Here is a 19,646-nt window from a genome sequence, read left to right on the forward strand (position 1 = left end):
TGTCCCTGCCTATAGCAGAGGGGCTGGAACTGGATGAGCTTTAAAGTCCCTTCCAACCCAACCCACTCTATGGTTCTATCATAAGGAAGCACTAACTAGCTGTGGGCCCACTCCTGCCATCAGTCATCTTTACTAGCAGTGTTATGGAGAGCAATCACCCAAAGCTGCAGGTAATAAGTGAGGGCAGAGAGTCAAACCGAAAGCACTGGTGAAACAACTGGCCTCTTGGGTCTGAAACCTTGCAAGACCAAACCAGCTCCTACCCAGTTGTTGCAGGAAGCAAGTTCAGCTGCAGACATACACCAGATGAAGTGGCCAGAGAGCTTCACCAAAAAGAAGTCACCAAGTTCTTAGAAAAATGCACTCCTCTAACAGCAGTCAGGTAGCAAAGTGAGAACAGCAGCCTGTGGCCACTTACATGTTTGACATCTTAGTGACATGGACAGAGGAATCAGTACATCCTCAGCAGGTTTGCAGATGGCACCAAGCTGTGTGGCACAGCTGACTTGCTAGAGGGCAGGGATCCATCCAGAGGGACTTGGACAGGCTGCAGACATGTGCCCAGGTTGGCACATGAAACTCAATAAGGCCACCTGGGTGGGTGCAATCCCAAGCACAGCTCCAGGCTGGGTGGGGAATGGCTGAGAGCAGCCCTGAGGAACAGGACCTGGGGGCCTGGGGTGATGAAAAGCTCGACATGAGCCTGCATTGTGAGGCAGCAGGGCAGCAGACTGTATGCTGGGCAACAGCAAGAGCAGTGTGGCCAGCAGGGCAAGGGAGCAACTGTATGCTGGGCTGCAGCAAGAGCAGTGTGGCCAGCAGGGCAAGGGAGGGGATTCTGCCCCTTGGCTCTGCTCTCCTCAGACTCCACCATGAGCACTGTGTGCAGTTTTGGAGTCCCCAACACAAGCAGGACATGGAACTGTTTGAGCCAGTCCAGAGGAGGCCACCAAGACGCTCAGAGGGCTGCAGCAGCTCTGCTCTGAGGACAGGCTACAAGAGTTGGGACTCTGCAGCCTGGAGAAGAGAAGGCTTCCAGGAGACCTTGAAGTGGCCTTCCAGGATCTGAAACAGGCTACAAAAATACTGGGGAAGGACTATTGACAAGGTCTTGTAATGACAGGATGAGGGCTAATGGGTTTGAACTGGAGAAAGAGAGTGGAGTAAAGAGGGCTCATCCAGTCCAACCCTCCTAACAAAACATGTCACCCACAGCAGCTTGCCCAGAAGCACAATGCCCAGGGGCAGTTGGAAGCTCTCCACACAAGGAGACTCCACAACCTCTCTGGGCAGCCTGCTCCAGGCCTCCAGCACCCTCACTACAAACAACTTTCTCCTCCTGCTGACATGGAATCTCCTGGCTTCCACTTTGTGCCCACTGCCCCATGGCCTGTTCCTGGCCCCCACTGACCAGAACCTGGCCCCAACCTCTTGCCCTCACCCTTTACACCTTTCAGAGAGTTGGTAGCTCTCCTTTCGGTTCCTCAGTGGATGTCACAGTCTGCTTTCACTGCTGTGTGATCTTTCCATGAGCTCTTCACCATCCTCCCATGCAGATGCCAACATTTTCCTAAGCTGGTGGCAGCCCTACCTACAGCCTCTATCTGCTAGCCACCCTGTTTCCATGGTTCCAAACACCTTTCCAGCTAACAGTCAAGGCCAAGCTCTCAAATTCACCTCTCACCTGAGCTCAGCCCTCCAGATGCCTCCCTGACACCTCTCAGCAGCTGTTTTAAACCATCTCTGCAAAATGTCAGCAGATCTCTCTGACCATTTGCCTGCACACCTTTGCTGACCAGTTCCATGCCTCCGCCCATGAGAGTTATCTCTCTCATTACCAAATCCTGCTTTACATCAAAGACTTCCCCTCCTCATCTGTGCTAGTTTGAAGCAAGCTAGAATGTTTTGGTGAAAAGAACTAGATAATAGGCAGTGAAAAGGAAAACAATGGTTGTGTCTCCTTCCCTCATCAGTCTCACTGAGAGTTCTGGGAAGAAGAAAGAAAACATTAGATAACATTCTCTGTTAGATAACTGTTCACCACCGGCAGTACAGAACTAACCGTGTCTCTTTGCTGCCCATTCATCAGCTGATTCGTCAATTGGAGAGTCAGGCTGTCATCGAGAAAGCTCATTCACCTTTCAACAGTCCCATCTGGCCTGTGCGTAAAGCAAACGGTGACTGGAGGCTGACAGTAGACTTTCGTGCCCTCAACGAGGTGACTCCACCCATGAGTGCAGCTGTGCCGGACATGCTGGAACTCCAGAACGAGCTGGAATCAAAGGAGGCTAAATGGTATGCTACCATAGACATTGCTAATGCTTTCTTCTCTATTCCCATAGCAAAGGAGTGCAGGCCTCAGTTTGCATTCACCTGGAGAGGATCCAGTATCAGTACAACCGTTTGCCTCAGGGGTGGAAACACAGCTCAACCATCTGTCACTCAGTCATCCACAATGCACTGGAGAAAGGTAAAGCTCCAGAGCACATCCAGTTCATCGACGACATCATGGTGTGGGGCCAAACTGCTGAGGAAGTCTTCGAGAAAGGTAACAAAATCATTGACATTCTGTTGCAAGCAGGTTTTGCCATTAAGAGAGACAAGGTCAAAGGACCTGCCAGAGAAATTCAGTTTCTGGGAGTGCGGTGGCAGGATGGTCGCCGTTACATTCCTCAGGATGTGATCAACAAAGTCTCTACCATGGCAGTTCCCACCAGTAAGAAGGACACACTTTCTTCCCTTGGTGTGGTGGGATTTTGGAGACTACACATTCCTGGTTTCAGTCAAATTGTCAAACCTCTGCATGATGTGACTCGTAAGAGAAACAATTTTGAGTGGGGACCTGAACAGCAAGCAGCCTTTGATCAGATCAAGTGAGAAGTAGTCCATGCAGTGGGCTTGGGACCTGTGAGATCTGGTGCGGACATTAAGAACATTCTGTACACGGCTGCCAGTGACAATGGTCCAACTTGGAGCCTTTGGCAGAGAGCTCCAAATGAGACACGTGGTCGTCCACTTGGTTTCTGGGGTCATAGCTACAGAGGTTCAGAGGCAAATTACACTGAAACAGAGAAGAGATACTAGCAGCTTATGAAGGAGTGAAAGCAGCTTCTGAAGTGATTGGAACTGAGTCACAATTGCTTTTAGCTCCTAGACTGCCAGTTCTAAACTGGATGTTCAAAGGCAAAGGTTCATCACCGCATCACACCACAGATGCAACCTGGTCTAAATGGATGGCTTTGGTAACCCAATGAGCACGAATGGGGAATCTTGATCGACCTGGTCTGGTGGAGGTGATCACCAACTGGCTGGAAGGCACAGACTGAACCAAACCTCCAGAGGAGAAAATAACTCGTGCTGAGGAAGTTCCTCCCTATGGTGATCTCTCTGATCAGGGAAACAACTATGCTTTGTTCACAGATGGTTCCTGTCGTCTTGTTGGGAACAAGCAAATATGGAAGTCAGCAGTCTGGAGTCCAACCAGGAGAGTTACCGAAGCGAGAGATGGAGAAGGAGAATCCAGTTGGTTCGCTGAGGTAAAAGCTGTCCAACTTGCTCTTGATGTGGCTGAACATGAAAATTGGCCTATCCTTTACCTCTACACCGACTCATGGATGGTAGCCAATGCTCTATGGGGTTGGCTAAAGGACTGGAAGAAGCATGGTTGGCAGAGGAAAGGAAAGCCTATTTGGTGTGCTGATCTATGGCAGGACATTGATGCACGGCTGGAGAGAACTCCAGTGAAGGTGCGGCACGTAGACGCACACATGCCTAAGAGCAGAGCCACTGAGGAACATCAACATAACCAGCAGGCAGACCAAGCTGCTAAGATTGCTCAAGCTGATACCAACTCTGATCTTGACATTGACCTTGATTGGAAACACCGAGGTGAACTGTTCCTAGCTCGGTGGGCCCATGACTCATCTGGATATCAAGGCAGAGATGGAACATACCGATGGGCTCGCAATAGGTCAATTGACTTGTCCATGGACGCTATCACCCAAGTCATCTATGACTGTGACATTTGTGCTGCTATTAAGCAGGCTAAGCAAATCAAGCCCTTATGGTATGGTGAGAGATGGTCAAAGTACAAGTATGGTGAAGCCTGGCAGATTAACTACATCACTTTACCTCAATCTCGTTCTGGCAAGCAGTATGTGCTAACGATGGTAGAGGCCAGCACCGGATGGCTGGAAACCTATCCAGTTCCACATGCTACTGCACGTAACACCATTCTTGGCTTGGAGAGACAGATCATGTGGAGACATGGAACTCCAGAGAGAATCGAGTCAGACAATGGCACTCATTTCAAGAACAATCTTGTGAAGAACTGGGCCAAAGAGCACGGTATTGAGTGGATCTATCACATACCCTACTATGCACCAGCTTCAGGGAAGATTGAGCGCTACAACGGTTTGCTGAAAACCACCCTCAAAGCCATGGGGGGTGGAACTCTGAAGAACTGGGACAAACATTTAGTACAAGCAACCTGGTTGGTAACTAGTAGCGGTTCAGTAAACAGAGCAGGACCTGCACAATCAGATTTGGTCCAAACAGTAGATGGTGATAAAGTTCCTGTTGTACATGAAAAGAATCTGTTAGGGAAAACTGTTTGGGTATTTTCTCCTTCGGGCGAAGGGAAACCTGTCCGAGGGGTGGTGTCTGCTGAAGGTCCTGATCATTCATACTGGGTAATGGAAGAGAATGGTGAAATTCAGTGTACTCCACAGAGAAATTTAACCTTAGCTGAAAGAGTTTAAATTCAGAGTGTATAATACAACCTCTTAAGAGTTTTCTGTTCTAGGTACCATTGGCACCCAACACTGGAAGAATCTACGAGAGAATCTACAGTACGTGAGCACAAACCCAACATCACCTGGTAGTCCCTGTTCTGAACTTTTGAATCACCTACATCTGATTGAAGTGTGAACTGAACTTGTATATATTGTTTTAGTGTAAATATTGGTTTGGATTAGAACGGATAATTCTCAGCGATACTCTGAGCGAAGTAGACAGGGGTGGATTGTGCTAGTTTGAAGCAAGCTAGAATGTTTTGGGGAAAAGAACTAGATAATAGGCAGTGAAAAGGAAAACAATGGTTGTGTCTCCTTCCCTCATCAGTCTCGCTGAGAGTTCTGGGAAGAAAAAGGAAAACATTAGATAACATTCTCCATTTTGTCTTTCACTCTGCTTTGAGCTTCAGACCTAGCCACATCTCCTTAACCCCACTGCCACTAACCTTCCTTCTTAAACTCTTGGCTGCACCTTTATTCCTTTCTCAGGATTTGGGGTAAGGTTGACAGGGCCGGGGAAGGTGTTGGGTTGGTTTGAGAGCCCCTCCTGGGGACTCAGGTTTCTTAGAGGGGAGTTGTGCTTCTGTATTACTTATCCTTTGTATATTTCTGTATATAACTGTATATATTGTAAATAGCTGCTTGTATATTTGCTGCTGTAAAATAAATAGCTTCATTTATATTCCCGGAGGCCTTCTGAGTTAGCTGGGGCAATTCCAAAAGTGGGGGGGGGGGCGAGTAAGAGCCCAAACCATCACATAATCCATTAGTCTGCATTCACACACATATTTCCATGGCAGAATCCTTCCTGTTTCCTGCCATTTTCCTTCTGCAGCTGCTGCAAGAACAAAACTGTTATGGAGTATGGGGCATGCCTGATGTCTGTCTATGTCTCCACAGACCCAGAGAATGGTCATCCAGTCCAACCGCTTCTGCAGTCATCAGGGAGACTCAACTAGATCAGGTCCCTTCCAACCCAAACCCATCTGATTCTATGGTTCTAGATTTCTATGATTCTAGATTTCTACTGTTTTGTGGTTCTATGTTTATATGGGTCTAGATTTCTAAAATTATGTGGATCTAGGTTTCTATGGGTCTATGATTCTAGATTTCTATGATTCTGTGGTTCTAGATGTCTGCGACTCTATGATTCTATGATTTATGGTCCTAGATTTATATGACTCATGGGTCTAGATTTATATGACTCTAAGGATCTATGATTCTATGGCTCTAAGTTTCTACAATTCTATGGGTCTAGATTTATATGGTCATGTGGTTCTAGATTTTGACCGCTCCATGGGTCTAGATTTCTGCGGTGCTGCAGTTCTAGAGCGCACAGAACCTGTGTTTCTAGACTGTGAGTGGCCCATGGTTCTAGATTTCTATGATAGGATGGTTCTAGATTGCTGTGATTATGCTGCTCTAGTTTTAAATTTGGATGGCTATAGTTCTAGATGTTATACAGGTATATGGGTCTAGGTGTCTGTTATTATGTGGTTCTAGATTTCTGTGGATCTGAGGTTTCTAGATTTCTTTGATGCTATGATTCTGGATCTCTATGATTCAATGACTCTATGTATCTGTGATTCCATGGTTCTAAGTTTCTATGACTCTGATTCCACATTTCTGTGACTCTATGGTCCTATGATTCTATGTTTCTGTGATTCCATGGTTCTATAAATCTTAACCTATTCAGTCAGTTTGTTGGGCTCTGTGTGTGTGTAAGCACTGCCTGCAGAGGCTCAACTGCACATTTGGCTGTTTCTCCCCATGGCTCCTGGGTTGGTTTGTCAGGCTCTCTGTGTGTGTGTGTGTGTGTCTGTGTGAGCACTCCTTGCTGGGGCTCAACTGCACCTGCACTTTTTGCTGGTTTTTCCTGTGGCTCCTGCAGCCCCCAGAAACCATCAGTCACCTCCCTGTGGCAGTGAGCTGGGGCTCACAGCAGCATGTCAGCTTAGGGGATGAGTTGAGACCAATACAGCACCATCATCACCAGAGGTTGTCATCACTCATTCCAAAACCAGGATGGCAACCAACTGCCAAGTGGTTACAAAGTGTCTGCTCCCAACACGACTCCTTCAAAAAGCATAATTTGGAGCTCCAGCTACTAAGAAAAAGATGCAGTTAATGTTTGAAATCACTCCAAGGCTGCCTACAGAGACCCACATGAATCTGATGGCAGCATCAGAGATAGCAGAACATCACCAGGGCACTTTGCAGCAGGAGAGGTGGTCAAAGGGAGGACATGGGAAATGTGGGTGCAGAGATGGAGTGCTGAGGAACAGCTCCCAGACAGACACCCAGCCCCATCCTAGAAACAGCACCCATCAAGTTAGCCAGCAGAGCACTCGTGTGCACAGCCAGCAGTGAAGAGAAAGGAGTACGTTAACATTAACAATGTGCCTTTTAGCTGTGAAGGAGCAGAGCCTGGGACTCAAAGTCATAGAGTTGTTAACAGTTGGAAGGGGCCGCTGGAGGTCATTAAGTCCAGCCCCCTGCTAAAGCAGGATCACCCAGGGCAGGTCACACAGGAATGCATGCAGGTGGGTTTGGAAAGTCTCCAGAGAAGGAAACTCCACAACCTCTCTCAGCAGCCTGCTCCAGGCCTCCAGCACCCTCACACTAAACAAGATCCTCCTCCTGTTCAGGTGGAACCTCCTGGGTTCCAGTTTGTGCCTGTTGTTCAGTAATACTGCTGCCAAGAGGCTGGCACTTTCGTCCTGACACTCAGAGCTCAGATACTTACACACATTGCTAAAATCCCCTCTCAGCCTTCTCTTCTCCAGACTAACAAGCTCCAGGGCTCTAGCCTTTCTTCACAGCAGAGAAGTTCCAGTCCCTTCATCACCCTCATAGCCTCTGTTGAACTCTCTCCAGCAGGTGCCTGTCTCTCTTGAACTGAGGAGCCCGAAACTGGACACAGTATTCCAGGTATGGTCTCACCAGGGCAGAGTAGAGGGACAGGAGAATCTTCCTAGACTTCCTGGACACACTTTTGTTGATGCATCCCAGGCTGTCCTTGGCCCTCTTGGCCACAAGGCCACATTGCTGTCCCAAATTCCAAGCCAAAGCCAGTGTCCCATCCACACTGCCCTGGCACTGCCCACCTGTCCCCAGGACCCCTGTGTATTTATAAAGCTGCTCAGCACACTGAATGCTCTCCAGACTACTCTACTTGAGGCTCCCTTTACAGACCTTCCCACTGCACTCCCATTTTCTGGATGAAAAAGCAGCTGACCCCAAAGGAGGGTCTCTGAAGGGCCTGGATGGTTCCACCTGCTCTTACGGAACAGAGCCTTCCACTGAGTCATTCACTTGGGAGGACCAGACACAGCTGCCAGCACTCCACCCCAAACCCACCAGAACTGCTTCCCATTGCTCTGTCACTCCAAAGAGCAGAACAGGCCACAGCACCAAACCACTACTTGATAAGCACATTTTTGGGGAATCACAGAATCAGTTTGTTTGGAAAAGTCTCCAACTCTGCCAAGGCTGAAGCTAGCCCATGGTCCTCAGCACCACAGCTCTGCCTCTTGAGAACACCTCTAGGGATGGGCATTCAACCACCTCCTTGGGCAGCCTGTGCCAAGCTTTGAGAACCCTTTCAGTGAAAAAGTCTATTTTCATGTCCAACCTAAACCTGCCCTGGCACAACCTGAGGATGTTTCCTCTTGTCCTGCAACTTGTTCCTAGGGAGAAGAGCCCAATCCCCACCTGGCCTCAACCTCCTTTCAGGAAGGTGTAGGAGCCTCCTCTCCTCCAAACTGAGCACCCTCAGCTGCTCCTCTCCAGCCCTCTTCACCAGACCCTTCCCCAGATTTTTTGCCCTTCTCTCAACCTGCTCCAGACCCTCAATGTCTTTGGGAGTGAGGGGCCCAAAAGCGGCCCACAGCACTGAAGTGTGGCCTCACCCTCAGCATCTATCCCCTGAGCTATTGGTCCCTCTTTCCTAAGACAGGATGAGGCCACCACATACGTCCCACATGTTAGTTTAAAACCTGGCTTGAAAATAAATGAGCCACAGGAACAGAAACAATCCCAAATGTCATCCTCACTACACCTACTGATGATGCTTTTTTCCACTGGGGATGAAAGCATCTCAGTGCCAGTTTATTGCTGCTTCAGGAAAAGCCTTCTCAGGTTTCACCTGCACCTCATTTTGCAGGTTAACATTAAAAGTGAACATTTGGAGAAGGAAGCTGGGCCTAAAAATGGTTTAGTTCCCAGGAGACCAGTCCTGCACCTCACTGTGACAGCAGCATTGGTAAAGGGTGACACGGCTAGATGGCCACAGGGCTCTTAGGTAGAAAGTTGGAGTGGATGCTCCTAGAGTCCTCTTCCAACCAAAACAATTTGCCAAGTGCAAGTTTGAGCTCCCTGTTCAAGCTCCTGACTACGGAAGAGTTTGAAATGGCAGCTCCCCAAAGATGCTCTGATCACCACTGCCCTCAGCCCTTCATCGCTTTCCAAAGGCAAGGCCCCGCAGCTGCCTGCTCCCAGGCTCAAGAACACTTCAAGAAACCAGGCAGGCAGTGACAAGAATGAGACTTTAATCAGTTTTTTAAGTGGAGTTTTTAACACTAAGAGATAAAGGGTTGTTAAACACAATAACAAACGGACATCTGATTGGTATGAGGCATTATCCTGTACATGTCATACTTGGGGTTTGTGTATTTCTCAGTGCATAGCATTACACACAGAGCCACTGTTGCACAGCACAAGAGTATTTGAAGAGGCTGAATCAGAGTAAGGCTGCTTAACAGACTGATTTTTTTAATTATTTTGTTATTATTTTCTTCCCCCCCCTTTTTTCCCCTTCCCCCCTTTTTTTCTTTTTTCCTTTTTTTCTTTTTTTTTTAAATAGTTATCTATATATATATATATATATATGCTATAATGAAAACAACAGACTGAAAATTGGAAGAGGCAGAGTGAGGCAAGGCTCTGCCACAATGCTGCAGTTGGAGCCCCTTTGTAGTGCACAGTCCCACCCCATCCACCTGCATGCAGGACGCTGTCCAACAGTATTGAGAAGGTCAACGAGGCACTTTGTGGCAACCACAGGCATCCTCAGCATATTGCACACCTTAGCTCTGACTAAACATGGAACCTGTACACTAGCATCCTGCTTTTTTGGACTTTCTTTCTCCCCCTTTTTTTTTGGTTTTGGGGGACTTTGGGTTGTTTTTTGGCGGGGAGGGGAGGAAGTTGTTTCCAAAGCTGACCTGCTTGATGCTGCATGTGAACTCCAGTTCCCAATATGTGCCGCAAAGAAGGAATCCAGATGATGCTTTACAACTTGCCCTTTTAAAGAGCTGTGGCCAATCTTTTGAGCAGGGCTATCCATGACCAGATGCTTTTCCAGGGCCTGAACAGTAAGCTCTTCCCAAAGTGATGCCTTCAAGTAAGTCTCAGACATGTAAGTTCTTTTTTTTTTTTTTTAAGCATAGAGCCTGGAAACTCAAGGAAAGATTACCTACAAAACGCAAGTCCAAGCTAATGATGAATACTGTCATAAATAAAGTCGGAATAAGGACTCAAAACTTTTTCAGTCATAGTAATTCCTGTCAACTTCTAATGGGGGGGGTGGGGTGGTAACTGAAATAAAAGTATAGGAGAGTATGTATAATATATATTTATATATATAATATATATATATAATGCCATTTTTCCATTTCCAATGACTACACCATAAAAATGTAAGCAAGGCTTAAAAAAAAAAAAAAAAAAAAAAGACATTGAAACATTAAAAAGGAAAGAAATACAAACCCTCATTCCAGCCTTCACATTTCCAAAAGAACAAAAAAAACACAGCAGTGCAAAAACCCATCAGGAATTCCGGCCCCTCAGCCTGACCGGAACCACACCAACCCCAGCTGTTATCAGCCAAAATGTCAATATCCCAAATACTTCTAAAGCATCAAACTGTTTTTGTTTGTTTGGGGTTTTTTGTTTGTTTATTAGCCAACACAACTTTTCCAAATGTTTAAAAAAAAAAAAAACCACCCCAAAACCGAAACCCAAACCAACCCAACAAAATAACCAAGAGGAGGTGAAAGGTGATTGGCAGGGTGAGAGTTAAAATGTTGCATCCCAAGGGTAACTCATCGATAACAGTGGGGATAAGGTGTGCTGGGAACCAGCTATCTTTATCCATTAAGCTATTCAAAGTCTAATTAAACCCTCTAAAGTCAGGAAATATTTGATCAGCTTGGTTAGGATTTAGAATTGTGAATCTGAGGAGCAAAACCGTGCTGGGGAGGCAAAGAAAAACCCAAACCAAAAAAGCACTTTATTCCTTTGTTCACCAACAGGAACTGTTGCAAGTCCTGCCTGGGCTCCTTCATATCCTTACCATTAATGCTGTTGGACAGGGCCCTTACAGATCCCACACCAAAGTGAGAACACAGCTCCTGAACTTCAATGTCAGCACCAACAAGTGAATTAAAAAGTGGGGTGGAGTGGGGTGGTGTCTATCTATTACATCCTGAAAGTCTTCATCTGGGGACAGCTACTCACAGCACAGCTTAGAGAACACTCTTGTCAGCTCCTTCATACTGCTAGGCAGCAAGAGCTGTACTCTGAAGTCATCTGCAGTCTGGGCATGTCAATTATAGACCAGATCTCTTGGCTAGAGCCCTCTGAACAAACAACACAACACTGCCAGTTTAGATATCTGACCGGTTGAGGAGGATTTTTAACAGCAAACAACAGATTTGGGACAAGCTTTGCCTTTTCAAATTACACATCTTCGAGAGCTGACTGCAGTGCTGGCTTCCTCTCCAGCCTGCTTGATGCCTGGGGCTTTTAAACATGCTAGGTACTGAGCATTCAAGTAAAACTCCCTAACAGTTAATGACATTTCTTTCATTTTCCAAAGTGTGCAAAACTGCAAAAACAAAGACAAACGACCTCACTGGAATAGAGTGTGTAAGGTTCCAAGGGGCGGTGGAAGGGCTGACAAGAGGTTTGATTGAAGAAATGCATCAGTAAACAGCCAAACACTTGACCTGGAGCACCTCCAACTAAAAGTTCCTGTGCACCATTACAAGATGTTTTCTTATCAACCAGGAGGAGGAAGGTTAAAAAACCAAACAACCCAATAAAAAGCTTGCAAGGCAGCAGATGAAGTGCTCACAGCAGGAGGATGAGTGAAAGAAACCCCTAAGCAGTCTAAGTGTAAGATGTCAACTGATGTACGTGCGAACAGCACTGGCCTCAATTACACAGGAGATGGAGCAGCCATAACAACTTGGAGAGCAAATTAAACCCAACTGATGAAGGAAAAAAAAAGCCATTGTCTGGTTTTGGTAATGACTGGTTCCAAGCCTGGTTTTTACTTGATAGCCTCCACATTTGTATGGTTAAGTCATTGTTGCTGTGTTTTCTTTCTGTGAGCCCTCCCCACCAAGAATGTTTCTCCCTTCATTTGCAGGTCTTTAGGATAACACCAAGGCTCGTTCCTGTACCCCTACATCATCACTCCTTCTAGCTGCCTTTTCTAGCACCATTACACTGAAAATTAACCAAAAAGAAAAAAAACAAACACCACAAACCAACAAGCAGTGACAGAGGCGACTCTTAACTGTCCAAGGATGAATTAGGGTAGCATGCTGAAGAAAGGATTTATGGTACGCGGGCCAAGCTCCAGCAGGGGCTCTATTCCTTTCCAAGCATCACCTTCCATCCCCCATCTGAACACACATGCATTAGAATTGAGCAAAAAACCTTCTAGAAACATCTCTTAGCCAACTGCACACTTTTTTTTTGTTTGTTTGTTGTTTTTTTTTTCTGTTGCCACACGAGTGCAATAAAAAAAAAGGGGGTGGTGGGGAGGGCAGGATGTGAACCTGGATCTTCTGGATAAAAAACTTCGTTTGGTGACAGAACACAAGGAAAAAAGGAAGAAAAAAAAACATCCTACAGATACACATTTAGGTCTGTCTCCACTTTTATAAAACTGGAATAAAATGGGAAAGTGCCATGGTTTTAATAGTTCCTAATTGAAGTTCTTCTTAATGTCCTTTTGACACAAAAAGGTATATACACAATATCAGACCTAAGGAACCTTTTTTCTCCTCCTCTGTTTGCCGACCGGATGAGCGGCATCTCGAACCCCATAGATTTAGAGGGCAAAAAAAACACCCCACAACCAAACCCAAGAAGATTGGTCAGGAAAGAACTGTTCCTAGAAATGGTAAATCTGACACTATTGTCCTTCTGCCATTGGAAAAAAAGGGAAAAAAATTAAAAGGTCCTTGCTTCAGTTCATTCAAGTTTGTCACTCTTCGTGGTTGGGTTTTGTTTCGTTCTGGTTTCCTCTGCGCGTTTTTGTTTTTGTTTCTGGTCTCTTTTTTTTATCTCAGATAAAAAAAATATTCAGACTTTTGTAATCTGTGTATGCTGATCTTCATCAAAAGGTTCGTTCTCTGGATCAGAGTCAGTGGTGTCAGAGTATCTATAATGATCAGGTTCATTGTCACTAACATCTGGGGTTACCGAAGTGGAACTGCTGGCCTCTGGGTTTGATGGCTCTTCTACTGTCTTTGTGAAAAACAGCTTCACCTAGGCAAAGGGAGAGAGAAGGGCAAAACAAACATTTGAAAAGGGAAGCTGCACTCTCAGGAAGCAAAGATAACAGCTTTTGACAGCACAGGACTGATCCCCCCTTCCTCTCTCTAGCCTGGAAAGAAAAAGGAAATGAGAAGCTTTCCTGAGGTTGCCCAGCCCAGGTAAAAGAAGGCAATGGAAAGCAGCAGATTTGCCATGCCCAGCTGAAGGAGTTCTGTTTATCTGCACCAACCATGGGCACTTTTCAGCTAGAGCAGCAAGACCCTGCACTGCCCTCTCCCCTAGGCATCATTGCTTACTCCACCAGCACTACACTCACCCCAAGTGTTCTGCCTGTCCTACTTCTAGATCCCTATTGGCACAAGACTGTCAGAAGAGCTCTGCTACTTGTCACTAGTTTCTGAGAAGTTTGTTTCAAGCCACATTCCAACAAATAGCTATCAGCACTGCCTTCAACGCAGCACTCACTGCTAGAGCCTAGCTGATGGAAGTATAGAATGGTCTGGATTGGAGGAGACCTCCAAAGCTCATCCAGTCCAACCCCCTGCATGCAGCAGGGATATCCTCCACTAGAGCAGGCTGCCCACAGCCCTGTCCAGCCTCACCTGGAATATCTCCAGGGACAGTGAATCCTTGGGCAACTTGTTGCAGTGTTTCAGCACCCTGATGGTGCAGAACTTGTTCAGGTATGAGCTTTTTAGGAACAAATCAGAATACACTCAAGTTCTTAAAAATGACTGGGTTTAGTTTTGAAAAGAGCGCTGGCAGTGGCTGAAGTGTTCCTGGGAAGCAGCTACTTTTACAATCAAGTCAGGAATCAAGGTGAAAAACTCTTTAAAATGCAGCTGGGAAAGGGGAGATGCTCCTCAGGACTGTAGGTCTCTTACTACTCATCTCTAAGGATACTGCTAAAAACCTCAAACAACTTATAAGACCCTGAAACGACTCAAAGATTTTGCTGCCAGTCTGCCAACATCTAAAGCCTTCCCAAAAAGCAGCTAAACTCACAAAGCTGGAAGCTTTGCAAACCTCAAGAGCCAGGAGATTTTGCTACAAGTTGGCAACATTGACACAGGAATTCAAGCTCGCCATCTGACAGTGGTTTAGGCTTGGATCCTCCAGAAGGCAAGAGAGAAAACAGGGTGCAGCTTTGTCCATACACAGAACATCTACTGACCTTGAAGTTTGGAGAGAAGTATCTGTTGGCTTTGTCTTTATTTGCTTTGTCTAGATCGTTTTTTGTCAAGGTGAGGATTAAATATTCCTTATCATTATCGGAGCGCTCAGTGCTGAAAATTCCATCCAGTTCCTGATCTGCAACTAGGCTTCCATTCTCTACTTTGTCTGAATTTTCATCCAGTCCTATGAAGAATGTGTTTACCCAAAAGTGAAACATTTTGTCCTGAGGGAGGAAGAACACAAAAGAACAAGCTTGGCTTTAGTATTTCACTAGTGCCATGTTTACCTTACATGTCACCAGCTGGGCAAAACTTGTCTGGACCAGCACGACATCACTGGGAGCACAGACCCACACAACATCAGAGCTTGGAAAGGACCTCTAAAGATCATCCAGGCCAACTCCTCTGGCCAGGTCAAAATCATCTAGAGTAGGTTACAAAGGGACATGTCCACCAGGTGTCCTGCCAGTTCATCCCAAATGCTGGTCCCAGCCCATTCCAACAGCTCTCAGCCCTTCCCACTGGCTTCCACCTCTGCCAAGTTGCTCACAGTTGCCCTCAGATACTGGTTGCAGCCCTTCCCAGTTGCCCATCCCAGCGGCTCCCAGCACACTGCATGCAAAGACATTTTCAGCACTCTTCCCCCAGACAACTTGCAAAACTTTTGGTAATCAAAGTTAAACAGTTCAGTGGCTCCAAATCAAAACTTTCATCTACAAACTATCAAACCTACAAAAGAAGAAACAGATGACCATAAATGACACAAAGGTTAAACTCCAATCACAAGGCAGGAAGAGATTTTTTTTTCTCCTATCTTTACAAGAAACAGTCAGAACAGAATCACTGTAACTGGATTAGATGCGAGGAACAGGTTCTGCACCAGGAAGGTGCTGGAACTCTGCAACAGCTTGCCCAGGAAGGTGGTTGAGGCACAGCCCCGGGAAAGCTCTAAAGCCAGTCCAACTCCCTGCACTCAGCAGGGACATCTTCCACTAGAGCAGGCTGCCCACAGCCCTGTCCAGCCTCACCTTGAGTATCTCCAGGGATGGGGCCTACAACCACCTCCCTGGGCAACCTGTTGCAGTGTTCCAGCAGCCTCATGGTAAAGAACCTGTTCCTCAAATCCAACCTCAATCTGCTCTAGTTTGAAGCCATTATCCCATTTCCTGTCCCTGCAGGCTTTCACATACAGCCCCTCTGCAGCCTTCTTGTAGCTCCCTTCAGGTACCGGAAGTCTGCCTAAGGTCTCCCCAGTGCCTTCTCCAGGCTGAACACCCCCCGCTCCCTGCAAGTGCACCCTGCACTCACTCTGGCTGAATCCCATAAGGTTCACCTGGGCCCAGCTCTGCAGCTTGTCCAGGTCCCTCTGGATACCAGCCTGTCCCTCTGGCATATTGACAGCACCACTCAGCTTGGTATCAGCTGCAAACGTGCTGATGGTGCCCCCAAACCCACTCTCTATAGCACTAATAAAACCCATCCATGCAAAGCATAAGTCAGTAGGTTTCTGCCAGGCCCCAATTGCCCACACATTTAGCACCCTCCTCTTCTTCATTAACACCTCAGAAGTACTCTTAAAAATGCCCACCCCAGGACCTGGAAGTAGAGGATGAACTTCCTGTACAAGGGGGTTTACTCTGCTGGAATGTGAATCAAGAGCCTGCCTGCTGCTGTCTCAGGAAGAAAGGAGCAGTAGGCAAAGCCCCACCAAGATCTCTTCAGGGTCACCTGGTCTGGGCTTCTCCTGTGCCCAGATGACCAGTCTCAAAAGACACATAGTTCAAGATAAGATGGCTACTTCTGCTCAGCCTCAACGATCAACTGAGGTCAAACCAGAAACTGCTCATGGCAGCAGCTCTCCAGCTACACAGCAGCAGAGGTTTGCAGGCTAGATGTCATCTGCAGTTAGCAGCCCAAAAGAGCAAGCTTGAGATGATGAACTGTCAGGTGGCATGTGATGGTGGCACAGAAATATCAGGGGCTTGGAGCACCTCTGCTACAAGGACAAGCTCAGGGAGCTGGGGTTGTTCAGACTGGAGAATAGAAGGCTCCAGAGAGACCTAATAACCTGCCAGTACCCGAAGGGGGCTACAAGAAGGCTGCAGAGGAATTATTCTAAAAGGCCTGTAGGGACAGGACAAGGGCAATGGCTTCAAACTAGAGCACAGCAGATTTAAGTAGGAGGTGAGGAACAAGTGTTGTGGAGGGCCTGTAGGCCCGAAAAGAGGCTTATTTACGCCTTGCCTGGACATGTTTTTCTGCCAGGACCCCTGGTTGTAAACAGGTTGGGTAAGCCCCCCCACACCCAACCTGTGTCTCCCTGGGGTAAACTCATGTGATCCCCATATTTGGGAAAGTCCAGGCAAGTAGCTTCTGCCTATTATGGTAAGGTTTGGCTTACTGCCAACCTGATTGGTCATTCTAGTGGCCAAAGGAGCAATTAATCTAGGCCCACATTCAATAAAATAAACAGGGGTGCACAGGTAAACAGTGCTCAGCCGCTCAGATGGTACCTTGATAGCTCAGCCGCTCAGACCCCCACACTCGGACTCCATTGCATAGCTCCGATGCTCAGAGCCTCATGTTTGACCTCACCTGCCTGTGTACCTTTCTTGCAGAGCTCATTTAAGCCTGCACAGCTCATTTAAGCCTGCACATATATATAAGGAGCCTATAGTCTCCAGCCAGCTGTGCACATCTGCACGCCACTGTGTTATCAGGATCAGATCTTGTATTGCATTTACCTACAGAGCTCAGACTCCCTGCAGCCGCGCACACTTTGCATGCCCACTGCCTACCATTGCCTGGTAAGCGTGCCACTGCTGCTGAGAGAACCAGGCAGCAGGCTTTGAATTGTCTGCACACATACACACTATCGGCCTGCTAGCTGTGAGAACCATGCCAGAGACAGCATGATATTCTTCTCCTATACCTGAGATCCCGCCAGCTCAGAATTCCTGGACAGAAGCATCCAGAGGAGGCCAGCAGCACAAAGGCAGAGACTTCATCTTCGCCAGGAGAAGCAACTCAGAGACCAGTATTGCCCCAGAAACTGGAAAGATTCATCCTTTCCCCTCAAGCCGGGAAGATTCCAGCCTCAAAGTCCACAGGCAGAGATCCCCTGAAGTTTGGACACTGGCATAGGCTGTGACGTAGCTCCAAAGGGTGATTACTGATTAATAAGAGTTGTGAGTAAAAGCTTTGATACCTCTGTAATATAAGCTGTCTCTGCCATCGAGCAGAAAGAGTTTTCAGCCCGCTCTGCTGGGCGAATAGCATATGACCCCAAGTGGCATTAAGCCGTGGGGAAAACTCCTCTCTCTGTTTATAGTTTGAATGTTTGCTAGTCAATTAATAAGTTCCTGTACATAATTTATCCTAGATTGTTTTCATAACCATGTAAAAGAATCCTTTTAATATTAAAGTTCAGTGGTTGGGGGTGGCGAGAGTCAGAGTATTGGAAGTTTATATATATATATACATATTTGTATAAATATCCTCTCACATTAATTAATTTCTCCCCTCCACCAAAATCGCCGTAGGTAGCAGAATACCCCTCTGCGACACAAGTCTTACACCACGAGGGTGCTAGAACATTGCAGCAGATTGCCCAGGGAGGTGGTTGAGATCCCAGTCCTGGAGATATTCAAGGTGAGGCTGAACAGCATTGTGGGCAACGTGCTCTGGGGAGGATGTCCCTGCTGAGTGCAGAGGGGGTTGGGGTGGATGAGCTCTGGAGGTCCCTTCCAACCCAGAGCATTCTATGATGCCTCTGGCAGCCAAGAGCTCCATAAGCAGGTGGATACAGCACCTGCAGTCTAAGCACTGGTGCAGAGCTCATTCTTTCAAGTGAGAATCTAAAGAAGCCCATCTCCACACTCTGTCCACAGCTAAGGGAGATCCACCTGCTGCAGCTGGGAGCGATGGCACACCCATGTTCTAGCCTTCTTCATGAGCACAGTGCAGAAGCAGCAATGCACTTGGGTACTGATGCTCAGTGCCACCTGTGACACATTCAGTGAGATCAGCAGGAGGGAAAAAAGCTGATGAACACTGCAGGAGATGGGTGGAAAATGGCTTACACCAAGAGTGCTGAAGCACCTTTGAAAGAAAGCAGTGCCCGAGTGAACAAGGTCACTGCATGTAAGGCAGCACCAGCAGAAGGCATCACCTTGTCAGTCCTCAACTTAAACTTCATCAGGCAGAGCAAGAACCAGGAAGGATTTGCTGAGCTCCTAAGAGCCTGCCTTGAACAACCAGCTGTAGGGATTCAGCAGACAGTCTGACTTCTCACTAGATAGCTTTTCAGCTGTTTTCCTCAGAAGATATTACCAGAGGTCTTCAGGGACTCCGAGTAAACAACACAACTGGGCTGAGCTACGCAGATCTCCTTTTATCTCCCTTCAGCTTTTGAGAGCATGAAGTCATGATCCTTTCCCACTACACAAGCTTCAGTGGAATCACAGAATGGTCTGGGTTGGAAAGGACTCGCAAAGGTCATCCAGTCCAAACCCCTCTGCACTCAGTAGGGGCACCAACTAGATCAGGTTGTCTGGAGTCCTGTCAAGCCTCACCATGAATATGCCCAAGGATGGGGCCCCAATCACCTCCCAGGGCTTAATAAATTAAGTCCATGAGGCCTGGAAGACAGCATGAGCACTCCAATTGAGGGAGAAGCTGGTCCAGTCTTCTGGAATTAGCTCTTCATGTTGGTAACTGTTCACTCCTTTCAGAGTAAAACTGAGTTCATTATTCAAAGTGAAGATTGAGCCAGCTGCAGCTCTCAGATGTCTCCTGGGGCACAATGATGAAGAAAGGTGGGAGAATACAGGCCAAAGATGGGAATTTTAAAAAGCAGGGCATGGACTGAACTTGAGCTTTATTTAGCAAAGCAGAGGAGCACATCAAGTGATCACAGGAGCACAACCTAGTGAACAGGCTTCTGCAATGGAGAATTTAGCTAGAGGCTTTCTGGGAAGGTGTTTTGTTCCAGTTCCATCAGAGACAAGTGCCTTCAAAACAAAAATCCTAGCTTTTTTCCTTCTCCTAACCAAATCTCCATCATCAAATCCACAGTGCAGTGTCTGACACCTGAGACAGCAGT

The 19,646-nt window shown here is 47.0% G+C and overlaps 1 protein-coding gene across 1 annotated transcript in view; it reads right to left on the reverse strand.

Annotated features, from left to right (window-relative positions):
• Positions 1 to 9,326: 9,326 nt before the first annotated feature.
• PTEN (phosphatase and tensin homolog) overlaps positions 9,327 to 19,646 on the reverse strand; it is an 83,467-nt gene continuing 73,147 nt past the window's right edge. Inside the window, exons 11-12 of the mRNA XM_064145566.1 lie at positions 14,542 to 14,766; positions 9,327 to 13,358 (exon numbers count right to left, since the gene is read on the reverse strand). Coding sequence (XP_064001636.1) covers positions 13,173 to 13,358; positions 14,542 to 14,766 — 411 coding nt within the window. The 3' untranslated portion in view covers positions 9,327 to 13,172. The remainder of the gene's footprint in view (positions 13,359 to 14,541; positions 14,767 to 19,646) is intronic.

The sequence above is a fragment of the Pogoniulus pusillus genome, chromosome 6 (genome assembly GCF_015220805.1).
Source record: "Pogoniulus pusillus isolate bPogPus1 chromosome 6, bPogPus1.pri, whole genome shotgun sequence".
Lineage (NCBI taxonomy): Eukaryota > Metazoa > Chordata > Aves > Piciformes > Lybiidae > Pogoniulus > Pogoniulus pusillus.